Source organism: Micropterus dolomieu, linkage group LG05 (genome assembly GCF_021292245.1).
Source record: "Micropterus dolomieu isolate WLL.071019.BEF.003 ecotype Adirondacks linkage group LG05, ASM2129224v1, whole genome shotgun sequence".
In the NCBI taxonomy this organism is placed as follows: Eukaryota; Metazoa; Chordata; class Actinopteri; order Centrarchiformes; family Centrarchidae; genus Micropterus; species Micropterus dolomieu.
The window spans coordinates 28525894-28543520 of NC_060154.1; the positions used below are offsets into that span (position 1 = coordinate 28525894).

The 17627-nt window shown below is 41.0% G+C and overlaps 1 protein-coding gene across 3 annotated transcripts in view; it reads right to left on the reverse strand.

The window, feature by feature from the left end:
• The window catches only part of tgfbr3 (transforming growth factor, beta receptor III), an 87266-nt gene that overhangs the window by 18475 nt on the left and 51164 nt on the right, over positions 1–17627 (reverse strand). For all 3 annotated transcript variants that reach the window (XM_046048902.1, XM_046048900.1, XM_046048901.1), the window contains exons 5-10: positions 8762–8945; positions 5280–5442; positions 4724–4871; positions 2811–3000; positions 2340–2626; positions 628–783 (exon numbers count right to left, since the gene is read on the reverse strand). In XM_046048902.1, the coding sequence (XP_045904858.1) occupies positions 628–783; positions 2340–2626; positions 2811–3000; positions 4724–4871; positions 5280–5442; positions 8762–8945 (1128 nt within the window). The remainder of the gene's footprint in view (positions 1–627; positions 784–2339; positions 2627–2810; positions 3001–4723; positions 4872–5279; positions 5443–8761; positions 8946–17627) is intronic.

Below are 17627 nucleotides of genomic sequence, written 5' to 3' on the forward strand. Positions count from 1 at the left end.
GCTGAACGAATGCATTCCATTATAATGAAGATAACTCGGGGTGTCAGGACTGAATGCTGAATCCCATAATAAGTCTATTACATGAAAATAAATACACAGAAAATAGATTTTGTCTTACTTTTTGTGTAAAGAAATCTATACTTTAATGACACTGCAGATATTGTGCATATTTGGCAATTTTTCCAGTTTCTAATCATCCAAAAAAGTAGGATAAAGGCATTTTTCAGTCAGCTGTTGACTTACATCTGATAGCTGCCGTTGCTAGGAAATATGAACTTGTATAGTCTACAAACATTGATACATACAAGAATTTCTTTCTCCTTTTATTTCCACGCAGAAAGTGTAACCTCAATATAGTACTGTAGCCGCAGCTCTCTGTACGGTGTCACAGAGTAACATACAAAATGCTGCAAATTTTTGGTCATTATAATTTTAACCAAATAAGTCAAAACTAAAACCAAGGATGCTGATATCTTAGCAAAACTAATTTTATTTTCAGAATAAGACTTTCTTTGTATTTACATTTGTATTGACATTATAAACCAAGAGGCCACTTCTCATGGCTCAGGATAAGCAGATTTATTGGCATGACTTGTTTTAAACTAAAGTGTAATAATAGATACTCACAGAGTTGATGTAGAAGGCCACTGGGCTACCTGGCATGGGATATATGGTGGTCTGACAGCCAGTCAGAGGAGTTTCCAGTGTGTAGTGTGTGGCATTGACTGTTGCTCTGCAAGCTGGGTCTTGGAGTGTAAGGTTGGCATGCGTAAACCCATTCGCCTGAGGAAACATCAAAAATTGACAACATTGGATACAGATCAAATAAAACTTTCCTTTATTAACTCATTTTCAGAATTGTAAAAAAAAGTCAATGCGGTTATGTGAGACTTTGAGTTCCCAGGAATAAACAAATCCCACAAGGTGGTCTAGCACCAGCCTCAGCTTCTCCTAATTACAGTCTATGCCAGTTTCCATTCTGTGATGTGGGCTGACTGCGCTGTCCCCATGTTCAGACGCCAAATGTTGGGAACTGTCCTGCTTGCTTCAGCCTTAGAAGATTTGAGTATTTCGAGTATTTAGTTTCTTTTGACCATTGTGGTATGATACAAACGTGTGCACAGTTTGGACTCTTCTCTGATATCAACTACCTAGCCTAGCAAAATGGAGGTTTATGTTTGCATTTTCTCAGTATGCAGTTGTTATTCTTACTGCTGCTTGGGCTGACTGTGAAAGTATTAGGCATGTTTGTCTCGTTTTATTATTATAATTATCAAAATACAATTATTATTATCATATGTAGCCATTTTGCTACAATTACGATGGCCACAACAGCATTTTGTGACCTGTTCTTTCTTTTTTCCGTGAGAGGGAAAATTTTCTGAAAAGTTGCGTGGTGGTGTGGAGAGCCCCTAGCTGCAGTAGTAAATAGATCATGTGTAATATTCATCCAGCCAGAGGGAACGATCACGTACTGTTCACAGCGCGTCGGCCATACTGTAGGGCCAGGAGGTCGCGGAGCGACTGGCCTGCTGCGGACGGTTGGTGATCGTTCTCTCTGGCGGAATGAAGTCTGACGCTCCTGAATTTACGCATGGATCCATGATGATAGAGAAATATAGAAATTAATGGCAATAGAGCATGCTGTCAATATTTTAGAGACCCCCCAAAATATCACAAATCATGCTTTTAGGAGAGCTGATGTCCTCTTTAGGGGAGCTAAGCGCCCCATGGCTCCCCCGTAGTTCGCACCCTGCATTTTCTAATGGCATAAGAAAGAATAAGAAATGGCAAAAGATATTTGTTAAGCCCCCTAATTGGTCCAGACCCTGGTTTTGTCTTTGGGTGCTCTCCATGTTTGTTGTTTTTTGTTTATTCTTGTCACAGTTTGTAACATCAACGTCTGTGCTGCAAGAGCAGAGAGGTAAAAAGCTATTTAGATTGATCAGACCATCAAACTATTGTCTGACGTGCGACTTGCATCGCATTTCAAATCCTCCAGGACCCTGGATTAAATGTATTTGACTAAGGAATAAAGTATTCTCAGGCACTGACTATGAGAAACAAACTGCATGTCTATTTAACATTAGAGGGGAACATGCATCAACTGTTTGCTTCTGTGCTGTCAAAATTGACAGAAAATGTATTAATTTTTAAAGAAAATACCTGTGTTTCTGGCTTTAGTTTTCTGCATTTTTGTTATGTTGTGTTTATTTGGACATGTGTGTTGTACTTGTTGCTTTAGAATAAAAATAAACTTACCAATTTAAATAAGCATTTAATAGTTGTAGTCCTATATGTTTCTAGGCATGATGGATAAAATCATGCTGTCCACTCACTTGCAGGCTTTCTCTGTCGATGCTGACCACCATCCTCGTGTCCTCACACTGCACACTGAGGCCTACAGTCAGAACGCCCTGCTGCTCCTCAGACTCTCCGTTTTCCCATGGCCGTCCGTCATGGGAGGAGGGCAGATGCAGGTAGGGCAGTCTGTCCGACACTGGTGGAGCGAAGGGAAAGGGTATACCGGACCGTCGTGATGCCGCTCGGGCTCCTGGATGAGGACTGGAGTCACGCAGGATGGAGAGCTCTGGAGGCAACATACTGTCCAGAGGATCCACCACATCTGGAAATCACGCATGGTTAGAAGCTCATGAGGCTGATTTCACAGGCAAGGAAATTATACAGGACTATGACTATGAAAACAGCACACAATTTCATGCAATACATTCTATACATGTGAAATTTAAAATATCAGTCAGTATAATTTAAACTGAGTGGAGAATTCAGAGGGTGCTTTTTCAGTTTACCTGGCTCTCTAAATCGGATACTGAACTGGTTAGCCACAGGAGTGCTGGTGTAGGACGTAACCGGACTGTAGCCATGCTCCCCTGCCCACTTGATCAAGGCTTGTGGCCCTGATGGCAAGTGCTGCTTGGGGGATTTTGACACTTGCATCAGTCTCTCCGTATTTGAACTAAGACTCACGGTATCAGAGGCCTGTGGAAAAGAAAGCAGCAGTGTAATAAATCATGTCCTATAGAATGCTTTTCAAAAAAATTAGTCTTTTCTAAAAGACCATGCGCGTAAGTAAGCTCCTCTTCAGAAACAAAAGACATGATTTACTGTTCAAGTATTACCACAGATATTCAACTTCAAGTACAGTCCTGCACATGAAGTGTGAATCATGTGTACGAGTCTCAGGTAATGGGTGCGTCCCAGCTCAATCAATGCTGAGTAAACCAACATTCTCCTAAAACTCATGACCTGCCCTGCTGAATACCCTCCCTGTGTGAGGGAGTAATGATTCTTTCTCACAGCCATTTCCCACACATTCAAGTCTCTTGAGCAACACTGGGGAGAGCTTTCTGACAGAAGTGAGGCCTCAGTATTACAAGCCTGTCATATCACATATACAGTCTCCCAAACACTGGTTGCACAAGCAGAGCATCTTGTGCGCCACTGTTGTCAAGTAAAAGTCGAAATGTCAGCTATTTGGGAACTTAAAAAATAGTCTTGTTTTTGGAGTGGACATTTTTGAGTCTGCTGTGCTGTATGTAATCCAATAATTAAAAAAAAAAAAAAACCCAAACCCAAACAAGTGCAATATTGTTATATAGTGTTGTGGTGAGTATTAGAAAATAGACTTGTGTTGGACACCCTAACCAACCAGAGGCATTACCATCCATTTGTGCTGCTGTAAGTACCACAGGCTGTGACTTGGCATTACACCCGCACAACCTGACTGAATTTACAGCAGTGACCAGGCAGCTGTACAAACACATTGCGCCTGGCAAAAGTGCAGTGTCATGGCTGCAGCAGCTCTGTAGGAGTATCAGCATTACGCACTGAGGAAACGCAGAACCCCCTGCACACCTCCACTGAAATCAGTATGGGGCTAACAGTGCGGCGTAAAACACCCGAGTCAACATACAGCAAATACAAAATGTCTCCAGACTCAGCACAATGAAATATTATGGTATGTAAGTTTCTTTGCGTTTTACTGCACTGAATTTTTTTGTTCTAGAAATGGGTTTTAAAATTCTATCCCTGGAGCCATTACAGAGGTTGGACAACTGCCAATTCCCCATCAACATCACCTACAGTTAAACTATTCTTAAAGTGTACTGTCTGTGTCATATTCTTGGATCTTAAGAGACGCGAGTAACACTAATGAAGATTTAATATCAAAACTGTATACTCATATGCAGCATTTATATGTATAAAACCATATTTCCAAAAGGGCACTTTGATATATAGCAGCAATTAGCCAGTGTTTGTCTATTGTGTACAGTGAGGAGGTCCCAACAGCAGAAAGTGCCTCAAGCAATCACTGCTCATAATTCACATTATGACTGATGGGAAGCAGCTTAGGCTCTATGTGCAGTAGCCAGGGCTCTGAAAATATGTGATACCCCCATCACTGCCGCTCCCGGCTCTCAGAATGTGATGACAATCCCTGGAGCTGCTGCGATGAAATTTCGCAGTTCCTCCTAACCTGTTATCCCCACCCTCTCCTGGAGCACGGCGCCAATTCAACACACATTCTGGTGTGACAAATTCTTTGTTCAGTGGTGCAAAGTGATGACATTTCTGTCTGTGACATGACACTTGACTGTGATGTGTGATAAGACTATATAAAATCTCAGTGGTGAAGTCTGTGAAGGAAAAAGCGACATTTCAGGAAGAAAAGCTTTTATCTGTTGTCCTGCTGCTAGCTTACCACTACATCCAGCTTGCCAATCACACTGTGGACCTTGATGAGCCAGTTGACAGACTTGGCGCACTTGAGCAGCAATACGACATCACGATGCAGCGGGGCATCGTCCTCTAGAGGTCGTAGTTCCACTATGACATCCACCTGGAAAGCACTGCAGAGAGAAAATAATTTTGGACGGTTAGGGCGACGGAGTGCTATTGTGCCTTCGGTGTCTGGCCAACTAATTAAAAAGCTGGATGCATTCCCAGAAAAAAAAGCAGACATATGCACTCCAGACCAGATATCACCAGAGCAAGCGAGATACGGCACATCTACCAACACGTTCCCAGATTTGAGGTCTTTTGGGTGTACAGAATAATCACTCCACTGGGGGAGTGAGGACATTATCTGGCAACATGGACTCTGAGACCCAGTTTTGAAATATCTTTCTCTAAGAACACCACTAAGTGAACAGTAACCCCCTGCCTCCATCCAAAAAAAACTCCACAGAGATCAGTGAGAGCATCTTGACCTCAAAAATAAACTATGACAACATGTTTTCTTGGCTTTGGAAGCTCACCTGCTGGAGTTGGGCGCTTGGAGCTCAATGATGTGGACTTCTCGGTCTTTGTCAGGTCCAGACAGGACACAACCCTTTGATGTTTGTGGCTCTATGTAGCCGCCCAGGTAGTTCAGAGACAGGAACTTGGTATCAATCTTGCAAGACTCAGGAAACACTGGATCTGAAAGTGGACACATGTTTATGTTACTGTCCGGGTTTCTGCAAGGCTATTCTGCCCCGAAAGAGAAATACGGCTATTTGCTAACCCTCGGCAACACGGAGGTCAGAGCACGAGGTCACCTACAGAACAGCACCCCCTACTTCTGGGAGGAATTTAATGTCCTGCTCACGGATACTTCAGTAGGTTGGATGTTTGCTTTGACCCAACGGTTCCAGCTGAAGAACAGTTTCCCTGCAGCTGGTATTCCAATTGTCTCAGCACTAACTAGCCCTAGCCCTGTGTCGGATCAGGTAGGACGTGCTCTGGTTGGCATGACCGGTCTTCTTATCACAGGAAAATTTTTCTTTTGGTTTTACGTGGGAAAACTAGGCAAGTCATTTTACCAGAATTCCTCCACAATAACAGGACAATAATATTCATAAACACATTTAATCAAACCTTCTAGTTTGTTTTTTCCTCCACTTTCACAACTGTTCATAAATTCATTAACTGCTGAGAGAGTACCTACATAGCATGAAAAGTTAGGGCCCTTCTCAGCACTCTGAGAAAACGCGAGACAGCTGCTTCCTTATTTGGCAAACAGAGCCTTGGACAAAGTGTAAACTGAAGGTTGGCACCTTCCTCACCGGAACCCTTGTGGCACTATAAAGAGCTGAAAAGAGTACGGGCCTGCTTAGGAAGCACAGTGAGAATCTGTCCATCTTCATGAAACACTACTGATGATGTGAAGGAGTGGAAATCTACAGCTCTTTGCTTGAAGTAAACATCATGGCACTATGGGCTTTAGCCAAACCACAGCCCCCTAATGACATAAGCCAAACGCTTCAAGGCTGAGCAACCACTCTACTCTCCACAGCAACTAATAACATACAGAGAGAACTTATCAGCAGCAGTAGTGGAGCCATTATTTCTCTCCAGATGTAAGCTTTATTTTATTTCCATGTAGTGAAAGATGCTCATTAAAAACAAGGTGTCCTGTCTGAAAGCTGATGCATTGTGCAAGTTGGATGTGCTGTCTGTTCACTGTATGGACCGGCCAGTAGAGAATGAAGAACAGAAAGTCCACAGCTCAAACATGTGTGAAGATCAATCATAGCCTCCCCTGAGAATCCCCGGTGCTTCTTCACTTCAGACACACTTCCACCTTACCTGACTTATTGGAAAAATGTGGAAGGCATAGTCCAGCTCCTGCTTAACTCTGTTCTTAACTCTGCTTTCTTTCCCCTCAAATATTTGGCCAACCTATGTATGCCCTCCAGCAGATTTTGTACATTTTTGTTTGTTGTTAATGTATTCATATTATTTGTTGAAATCACTATCATGGCTTTGTATTTCAGATTCTCTAACTCCAGCATCTTTATTTGTCTCCCACATACACATTATCACACATACATACAACACAAAAACTAAATCTCAATGGTCTCAAGACAAACAGCACCCTAAAACTCATAGTCAACTCAAGTCATACATTTAGTAATATTTTCAACTCTTAAGCTTTCAACTAGCCTACTAGATACATCAATTACAGATCATGATCACTAGCAGTGTTATGGAGCAATGTTTGTCATGAGTGGGTCTCCTTTTTGTTTGTATCATGCATGGGCACAAAGATGTGCAAGCATGCAGGCAGGCAACGTAACACCCAGTCCTGACGCTTGTTTCATGTGTGATAGCTGTTGCATGTAAATATGTGCTGCAATGCTCCCACAGAGGCAGTAAAGGAGAAGAACAAGCCAAGTTAGCAAAAATGGATATATACAGTACTGTGCAAAGGTTTTGGGCATGTGTGGAAAAAAAGCTTTCAAAATCAGAAATGTTAGATTATCTTTATCAAATAACTAAAATGTAATGTGAGAAAATCTAAATCTAATCAGTATTTGGTGTGACCACCCTTCAAAGCAGCATCAGTTCTTCAAGGTACACTTGCACATAGTTTTTGAAGGAACAGGTTGGCAGCTAGGTTGGCCCAAACATCTTGGAGAACTACCCACAGTCCTTCTGTGGATTGAGGCAGCCTCAGTTGCTTCTCTCTCTTCATGTAATCCCTGACAGACTTGATGATGTTGAGATCAGGGCTCTGTGGGGGCCTTACCATCACTAGCAGGACTCCTTGTTCTTCTTTAAAACTTGTTTCTTTAAGTTTTTAAACTTGTAAGGAACCTCCACCATGTTTCACTGTTGCCTCCAGACACTCATTCTTGTACTGCTCTCCAGCCCTTCAGTGAACAAACTGCCTTTTGCTACAGCAAAACATTTAAAATTTTGACCCATCAGTCAAGAGCACTAGCTGTCATTTGTCAAGTTCCTGTGTTTCTATGCATAGTTTAGTCGCTTAGCCTTGTTTCCATGTCAGAGGTATTCCTTTTTGGTGGCAAGTCTTCCATGAAGGCTTCTTCAGATCATATGGGTGTACCAGGCTCACACTGTTTTCTGCCAGTTGTGAGCTGATGGAAGTAAACATGATGTGTCTTTCATCTGCTGCAGTAAGTTTCCTTGGTCGACCACTGCATCTACGGTCCTCAACGTGGCTCGTTTCTTTGTGCTTCTTCAAAAGAGCTTGGACAGCACATCTGGGAATCCCTGTCTGCATTAAATTGTTTACCTTGATGCAAGATGTCTGTAAAGGTTCTCAGTCATTCAGGTCATATTTATCAAAGGAAGGTTAAAATCAAGGGCAACTGGACTGGTTAAAGATGCTGATGCAGTAGAACTACCTTGTGTCTTGCTGCTGTGCTCAGTTTTGCCATGGTGTACGACTTCTGTATTCCTCCTACAGAGCTATTTCTGTTTCAGTTAATGATTGAGCTTCAACCTACAAATTCAATTGGCGATCATTAGCACCTGTTTGGTTTAATTGTTGAATCATACACCTCACTATGTGTGTACAAAATCCTTGACTTTGTACAGGTGTACCTGGAAGAACTGTTTTGGCAAAGGGTGGTCACACTAAATATTGATTTGATTTTTCTTCTGTTCACTCACTTTGTATTTTTATTAATTGATAAATATAATCTATTAGCATGTCTATCTTTGTAAGCATTCTTACTTTACTGCATTTTTTCCACATCTGCCTAAAACCTTTGCATAGTACTTTACATATTGCATGAAATTATTCCAAACATTGGCTTTGATATTTTTTTATAAGAAAGTAAAATCATTCAATCTGTTTGTTTTTGTGTTTTGGGTGAAAACATCAAATGTAAACATAACTATTTTCAGTCCATGTAAACCTCTAGCAATGGCTCAAACACAAAAGCTAAGGGGAGGAGTGCTTTGGAGCCTACAGCTATGTTGGGAATTTTGGGAATCTAGTACACACCTTCTCCAACTTTGATGTAGATGTCTTGAGTCACCCTGAGCTCAGAGAAAGAGGTGACTGCCCTGTACTTCCTCTGGGCCCAGTTGAGGAGGTGCTCATTGCCATGGGGAAGTGTCTCCTTTTGGATCTGGCAGGAGAGGGAGAAGTTTCCCGGCTGAAAGTGGACCTCTGAGCCCTCAGATACCTACATGAGGGGAAAAGGCAGGCGTGTTAGAGGAATGCTGTGTTAAGATGTTAGTTCTGCACAATGTGATAGCTGAAACACAGGGGAGATAACTACATGTTTTCTTCAGCACTCTAGCTTTAGTAATGTCTATTTCCCTTGAATAATTTACTAAAATTTTACTCAGCTAAAGGTAGGATGTGCGTATAAAAGTCAACTCAACCAGGGTTATCCCAATTTTACAATAGATATGTGAGCTGCAGAACAGTGTGAACTGCAGGCAGACTGAAACAAAAGCCTTTTCCAAAATTAAACCTGCTCTCTAAACATTTGGTGAACCCCATCCTTCACACGCCATCATAACCGTTATTTCAAAGCTTCTACAAATATGCTTGTGGTATTTTTACACATGCTCCTGTACACAATAAGCTGTCTGTTTTTTTGCAGAGTTTATACAGTGTGCTGCGTTGTAGTGAGTCACCACAAATGTGTAGGTCGGCTTCAAAATGGGGGGAGGTAACAAAGAAGACACAAATACTTGACACAACAGGAGGCCAGGAGCTGGGCGCACACACTCATAACAGGTAAAACACTCACACACAGACATTTAAGGCACATGCAAGTACTCTGGCGTCAAACTGCCAGCGTAAAAAAAACACATTTTGAATAGATTCAGACATTTTTCAAAGGACAACACTTTTCTGCGTGTTATACATCACTGAATACTGCAGTGCTAGAAGTGGTCGTTGCTGAACTGAATCAAACTGTGAAATGTAAACAGTCACAAAAAAGACAAAGATGAGGGAGAAGTCTTAGAGGGCAAAATGCTGATTCGGGTGTGCCAGGGAAACTGGCCTTGCCATTTTGAGTCGGGACCGCCCCTTTGGCACTTAATGGGGCTCAGCCCATATGCTCCATTTCAGAGAGATAAACATTCACATGTGCTGAAAAACCTACCAAACAACCAAATGAGTCCAAGCACAAGGTCTAGACAGCCTACCTCATTTTATTTCCATGATTATTTTTCTTTCTCCCTAGGTATCCTATCTGTATGCATGAGCTGAGACAGTGCTGGCAGGCCCAATTAAAACATGAAATCCATTGTAATCCAAGAGGAATATGTAATAGCACTTCTTTGTGATGATGTCATGAAGTTGTCCCTAAATTGCAATCATGCTTTAACGATAATAGAATTATATCCCTTTGGGGTGTGTAGGTTTTTCAGACATAACTATTATGTCAAATCCCCTCATGTGCAACATCTGTCTGACCTCTGGACGCTCCTCTCGATGATCCTGGCATTGTCACCAGAGGCAGTAAATACTGGGGCCTCTGAGACAGACTCTGTCGAAGAATTCAGGTTGATTTTATTTTTAGTGTGTTTACCACGCCGAGACGTAACAGAAAGAAAGATGCCGAAGAGGTGGTTCCCTGAGCCAGTGAGGAGGGGCTGGGTTTCTTTGCTAACTGTGCCAAGCTCAGCAGAGTTTATCAGTTTAATTGCGGGAATACGACTGTAATTAGTCACAAAGAATTAGAGGGGAAAGCCTGAAAGCCAAATTAGCTCCAGGCCTTCCAGAGCACTGAAAACCTCAGGAATGTGAAATGGGGAAGTGAGGGACCCACTCTGGGCTTTAACAAACTCTCTCTCTCTGTCTCCGCTGTTGCATTCATTGACAGACCAAAAAGACTAGGGCTCTATTTTCCTGCAAGCACAAAGCCAGTGCTAGGGAAAAACACAGTTTTTATGCAATTTTCCTCTTGTGCAAGTCTATTTTTTTTGGGTCTGCGCCTGTTTGGTAATTTTCTGGCACCAAATGAACATGTTTGCACCGAGTGTGGGGAGAGGAACAAATATTTATGCTGATTAGGTGGCGCAGTGCAATTTTGGTGCTCATTTTGACATGAAATTGCATTCGCGTAAAATCCTGCTCAGAAAACCTAATATCGCAAATGCAATTTTGGTGGTTTTAGTTGGCAGAGGCACGTTTCTCCTCAGCCAGAAATGATACATGCATTTCATGCACTATGCAATTATCTCTAAATCAAGTCTTAATAAATGACCTGACCTATGACTACACATAGACTCAGAGCTGCTACTGGGAAGTGAAGTGCACAATGCTAGAAGTGCAGAATACTTTGGTGTGCACAGCAGCAAAAGGTAATAAATGAGATAAATAAATAAATATGTGCTGCATGTGATGAAGTGCAAATCGTGGTGGCAGAAACACCTACCATGTTTTCAGTGGATCATTCCACCCTGCTTACTTTACGCACATCTGGCACATCTTGTGAAGAGACACCACCATTGGATAACAGGACTGGTATTTTGCAAATACCTGTTTATGTTCATTGCACTTCAAAGACATAAGTTGTTTTCAAATACTCACAGGAGGAGCATAACCACTGAGTTTACATGTTTTAATTAGCCTATTAATGGCTTGCACAACTATAACCAGTTGTGATGATATTCCAGCAAACTACAGCATTATTATCCATAAGCTGTCCGTTCATACTAACACATCGCACTGGTGATGTGAATTTGTATTTTGGAAGTTCAGCTGCTTCACGGAGGTGAACTTTTTTTTTTCTCAGAGACCTCAGCCTCTGCACCTTTCGTCCACCAAAATTACAAAAAGTTGCTGGTCACGCCCATTTGTGTAAGTGCCTGGAGATTTTGCTTCTGTTTTTGCCCTATTTCAGGAAAATAGAGGTCTTCAAGTGCTGTAAAGCAGAGCCAATTCTTTCATGGGCATAAAATATATAAATATAAATATACTATACTGCATACTATTTACATAAGCTGCCACTCAATACTGTAAATCTTGTTACTTTTGTTGGTAATGTACTCGCATGAAGGAAAAAGCTTTACTCAATTTGAATAAAACTAGTGAAATAACAGAAATCTGGTAAACTAGGCCAATCAATCCATTTGTTTATTGTATCTTGTATCTTGTATCAGAAAATCCTATAAAGATTTCTGAAGATCTGTGTGTTGGATTCATGTCGACCTTGTGACCAGTCAGTGCTTACAGCAAAGGTCTCATGCCAATCTAGAGTTCTTCTGAAAGTTCTGCAAGTGGTAGCCCATTGCCAAGTAATGCACACCCTCACTATATGAAAATAGAGCTCATCTCTTATTAAGCAATCTATTGCTATTATTGCCAAAACTGTCTTGAAGGTAGATTTTTTTAGCTGTGAAGGCCTTGTAATGTGTTCTGAAGCAGAAATACATAAAAACTGGATATTACTTCGACTTAAGAGGAATTCCTCAGACTTGGCAGTTGAGTGAAAACAAAGAATGTAGTTACATACCAAGGGGACTGAAACTCATGCTTTCATGTTCTTAATGGTAGAAATTCATGTACCCGTGTTTGTAATGGTATTTGCAGGCAGGCATGTTACTTGCAAGTGAAATGGTAACTGTTGTCTTCACTAATATAAAATAATCAGTGTTAATTTGCTATTACATCTGTTGAAAGTGCTATTAAACGTCCTTTAAATTGTAAGATAACTTCTCCTCATTATCTATTGTAGCACATCTGTTAATAGGGAGTATCCAATATGGCGCAAAACATTTAACAGAAATGTCCTGCCCTTTCTGCCTATAAGCATCAACATATTCTGGCCATATGTGCAGTAAAAAGGAGAAAGCATGCCAAATGTTTGAGATCAATTATAATGGAGATATAATCCTCCACTGGGTTCTTACTGAGTAACACCCTTAGCATGAGAAATCACTAAAGGTTGTTTGGAAATTAAGAGGTGTTGCAAACAGATGAGGGTGATGGAAAGTGCAGAACGAGTTGATAGATAATATGAGCTTGCAACTTTCCGGTGATATTAATGTGATTAATGTGTTTGTGGCGATATGTGCATATATTTCTTGTTGGGATATGGATAGCTATTCATGCTGCTTGTTGCAAATGTGCGTGTGATCCTGTGAACTGGCAGGCTCTGTTGAGGAGAAAACAATTCCATATGTTTCAGCGCCACTCTGGAGCGTTCCTCTGCCATTCCTGTGTCCAAATAAAAACCAATAGTGGCTACCCATGTTTTCCATTAACAATTACACGGAGGAGAGTGCTCGTGTGTGAGAGTGAAATAACTCAACTAAGCCTTCAACTAATGAAGGAAATACAGGAGTGAAAAGGCAAAGCTTGGCAAACAAACAATAGGCAACACAAGCCTACAGTGTTGTTCCATCAAGAGTCATAAAACATTTGATCCAGATAAAGCCTTTCAAACAGAGATGCAACATAGCCCTCATCCCCTAAGCCCCAAAAAGAAATGTATACATTTGGCCAAAACGTCAACACAGCACAATTACTTGGAATCCTAATGTCCCTTGGTAAAATAAAATTTGGCCTGCTTTCAATGTTCATATTTCATGTCATTTTAGACCCATGAAGATTCCCGCCTGCTGCTGATTGACAAGGAGTACTGCGGAGAACGTGTTTTACAACAAGTCTGGATTCTGGCATTTTATAAGACGACAGGGTCCAGTGGCCAACAGCAACAGAGTGCTCAGCGTATCTGAATCTGTTCCAGGCAGCCCATCTGCGTCCACGGAGCCCAGAGAACTGGGACCAGGAAACAAGGACTGGCAGGTCTGATTCAGAGTCCAATTAGTCCCAAGAAACAGCCTCTTCAATGGAAAGGCAGTGTGAGGGAGGTCTGGCAATAGGTGTCTGTTCTGAAGTATTAAGCCCAAAACCAGTTAATTTTGACTCTGACTCTGACTAGGCTCCCACCACAACAACGTCTCCAACCGAGGGGCATGGATCAGGAAGTTTGGGAAGTACTTTTGTGGCCCGATCCAAGTTTTTAATTTAACTGACCATTCGCAAAACCCCTCCCCCAAACAATTGTCCAATCGTAGTTTAGCAACAGCTGTTGTTTACTGGCTCTAACGTACGCTTCAATTGTTAGCATGTCTAGCTAACTAGCTTACGGAGTAAAGAGAGTACATTATTAACTTACTTTAGTTAGTAGGTGGGATTACAGGTTACATAAAAATCTTTTTAAAAAACACCTCACAACTAGCGCATCCACTAGGTAGAATTTACCCCTATGGGGAAGCCAGTGCTGGTTGTTATCAGAGTTTAGAGACGGTAGAAGCTCTGTACCTTCTCCTTTTGAGATTTTAGCTCAGTTTACACTCCAGCAATAACAGCCATCCCAAAATAGCGTTTGCCAAACATTTCACTTTATCCTAAAACCTATAAGCCTTTTAATGGATATAAAACAAGAAAACACAGTTTAAATAGAATGAGTAAGTATGTAAACTAAGCAGCAAGACAGGCTTATGTTTACTTAAATGCCTTCTACATTAATCATTAACTGGTAAGGATGCTGACTTTTTTGCCTTTTTCATAGCCTGTACTGTAGCCACAGTCTTTTAGCATAGTACCATATGCTAAAAGACATATGTAGCCATCAAGTGCATATTTGAGACCTCTTTTGCATGGCTAATGTTTTAGACAAATACTAATGGAGCTAATGTTAGCCTAATTGGCTAGCTAGCCACAGTTATTAAATCTGACAGCAACAGTTGTCATTTCAGCCAGCTAGAAATGAGAAGCCTGCTTTTGTCTACCTCTGTCTGAAACCAAAAACATAATGTTTGAAAACTTACTATTTACTTATCAACTGATATCATGGCAACAGACCCTGGACAGAAATTACTATAAGCAACAAGCCCAAGAACCACAGGAATTGTCACAGCTGTCTGTGGATGTATGAAAGTTAAATCACAGTTGGGATTGAGAATTCACCAGGAAAAGAAAAGGTGCTAGGGAAGACAGATGGAGGCCTTGCATTGACTACTTTCTGGGAAAGCCCTGATCCCATAGGAGGTGAATGCAGTGAACATCAGCCAATTCTGACCAATCTCCTTGGAGGGTAAAATCTATGCACAAATCAACACATCTGTAGAGAAGGCAGGAATATCAGGGCTCTCTGGGGGCATGATCTGGCTCCAGATCGAATCCAGAAAGGCTCTCATCATGGTGGGATGCCTACTGCTGATCACAATGGGGGACATTAATCGAGCCTCCCACCTTGCAGAGCTTACATGGACAACATTACAACTCTGAACACCACGGCTCCATGCACCAGGAGACTATTCAGAAAACAGGAGGAGGACATCAGCTGGGCCCGTACGAAGATAAAACCATGTTGATCGTCATAGGGGTGCTCTCTGACCTTCAATTTTTCATCGGAGATGACCCAAATACCAACAGCATCCGAGCAGCCTGTCAAAAGCCTTTGAAGGTGGTGTGATTATTATTGTAAAGTGCATATGTGCCGTGAATGAACGGGAAGCTTGACAGGCGTAGCAGTAAATAAGGGAGGCAGGGCTAAGCGAACAGCTACAATTTATTACTGACGAAAAGAGTGAATTTTAACAGTGAAGTGAAGGCTGATGATTATTCCTCCAGCAGGATGGCATGTGTTCTTTGACTTGTGTGGCATGTTAAGGAGGTGTCACTGTGGAGAGAACCTGAGAAAAGCAGCAGCGTCTGGGACTCCTCCGGGTTACGGCCATGTGCACTCAGCCTAGTGGATAAGATACCAACAGCTTGCACTGCCAGAGGGCTCAGTGCTGTCAGTCAACCACAAAATACTTAACACCTAACTCAGGAGGGGCCTCTTTCTTCAAGTTTCCTTTTATCTCTCCTCCCCCCACTTGAAAACTACAATTATGTGTCAGACAGGTATCATACTGAAGGGCCAACAGAGAAAGCTAATACCTGAATTTTGTCTCAGAAAATGTATTTTTGTTTCAGTCAGATGAATAGCTGAGCATGTGCAGTTACTGTAAATTTATCTGAAAATACACATTCTGCTAATACTGAGATGTATTCATTTAAAAAGTATATTCAGTGCAACTTCTTTTTCACATGAGTTTAAGAAGAAGCGAAAACCCTTTGCAGTGCAAAAGCACTGATGTCCAACATCATTAGACATTCAGCAACAGCTCTGCCTGGACTGTAGGCTTTAATGATGGTTGTCAGCTGTTTTCTGTCTGCCATCACTGACAAGGGGAGACATTTACTGTGATGTTGACCTGCGGCTCACTACAGAAACACCCATCTCACTAGCCACACATTATCACAGTTTAGGAAAATAGAAGCAGGAACTATGCACATCCATCTGCATGAAATGTACCCGTTTCTTTTGACGTGAGAACATTTCCATAACTACAGGAAATAATAATTAAAATAACTATTTGAGAGCCAGGCCTCATGTCTTCATGTTGTGTATTTCTCTGAAAGCTATCATCCTACTCACAAACAAGAAAATTTTAAAAGGATTTTTCGTGTGTTCCTGTTCACCTCACGTGTTGGTTATTCAATTTTGCAGGGACCTCAAACATGTCTTTAGATGCAAAATGTTTGTTTAGAACAACATGTTTTCTTAAGTTCTCTAAGAATTTTCTTAAAATAAACATTTCTTTATTTACTTTTTAAAGTTTAGTGTATAGTACTCTTAGTGCAGAGGTTTTGATTAACTAATATGGCTGCTTGATGAAAGTCAAATGTCAGATAAGCCTAGAAAAGGTTAAAGTTGTCTCGATGAGGTATATTAATGATCTGTTCTAAATGTCAAAGGGGCTGGGACAAAAAGAATATGTAAGTGAAACACAAGACTCTTTATATAATAAGTGTGTACATGAATGTGTATATATAAGCCTGTGCATAACACAAGAATTCTGCAATCCATGTATGTTCTTCTCCGTGGCACATTAGCTTTCATGGAAGGATGTTTTGCGTGTGAGAAGTAAGCAAGAAAACACCCGACTACATATGGAAATAATTTGTGAACCTGGTACTGCACTCTTGCAGAATGCTGTACTGTTAACATACAATTGAAAATGATTAGAAAAGCCTTCTGAGCACATAAAGGCAAAGAAAAAGTCTCCATAGCAATATACTATAGTTAAGCCAAAGCTAAGGCTTCTATATCTCATTTTGCTATGATTTTCCCAAGGGCACTGAAACAGTCCATTTTTACATTATTTATTAAGTTTCCCTGTGAGGCCCCATGGTGCCTTTCCTAAATATGGCTGGCTCTCTAGGGAACCTGGCATCAGCTACATTGAGATATCCCTCATCAAATCATCTCATCATCCTCCCCCATATGTACCCTGGACTTAACACACACCTCTGTTGAGTTATTTTGATATTGCTGACAACTCCAAAGAAAGTAGAATGTAATTTAAAAGAAAAAAAACACCTTCCTGCTCTTACAAAGAAAAAAAATAATTCATAAATAATAAAACATAACAGTTCTAAATTCAAAACACTAAGTTTTTCTGCAACAACCTAACTTGGTCAGATTTGACCAACAGATTATGGTGGCTGATGTTAGCTAATTTAAAATAGATGATTTTTCTGATTTGTTGACTATTCTTTACTTTTGCTTCCACTACAGTTTTGCATGTAGAAGAAGTAACATGAAGACATCTTTAAAGTAACTGACTGACTCTTGTGAATGTTGTGAAATGAAGGCAAATTCACTGTGCCCCTGTACTGTAACTACCACATGGTGGGAGTGGGTGGTTTTCTGAAAAAGCTACATAGCCCCACTTTAGGTCATTGATAACTTCTGTTTTTAAAGTTGTTACAAATCTGGATCAGTTGCACCTTAGATTGGTCACCAAACGCAACTATTAAGATTATGATTATTTAAAGAAAT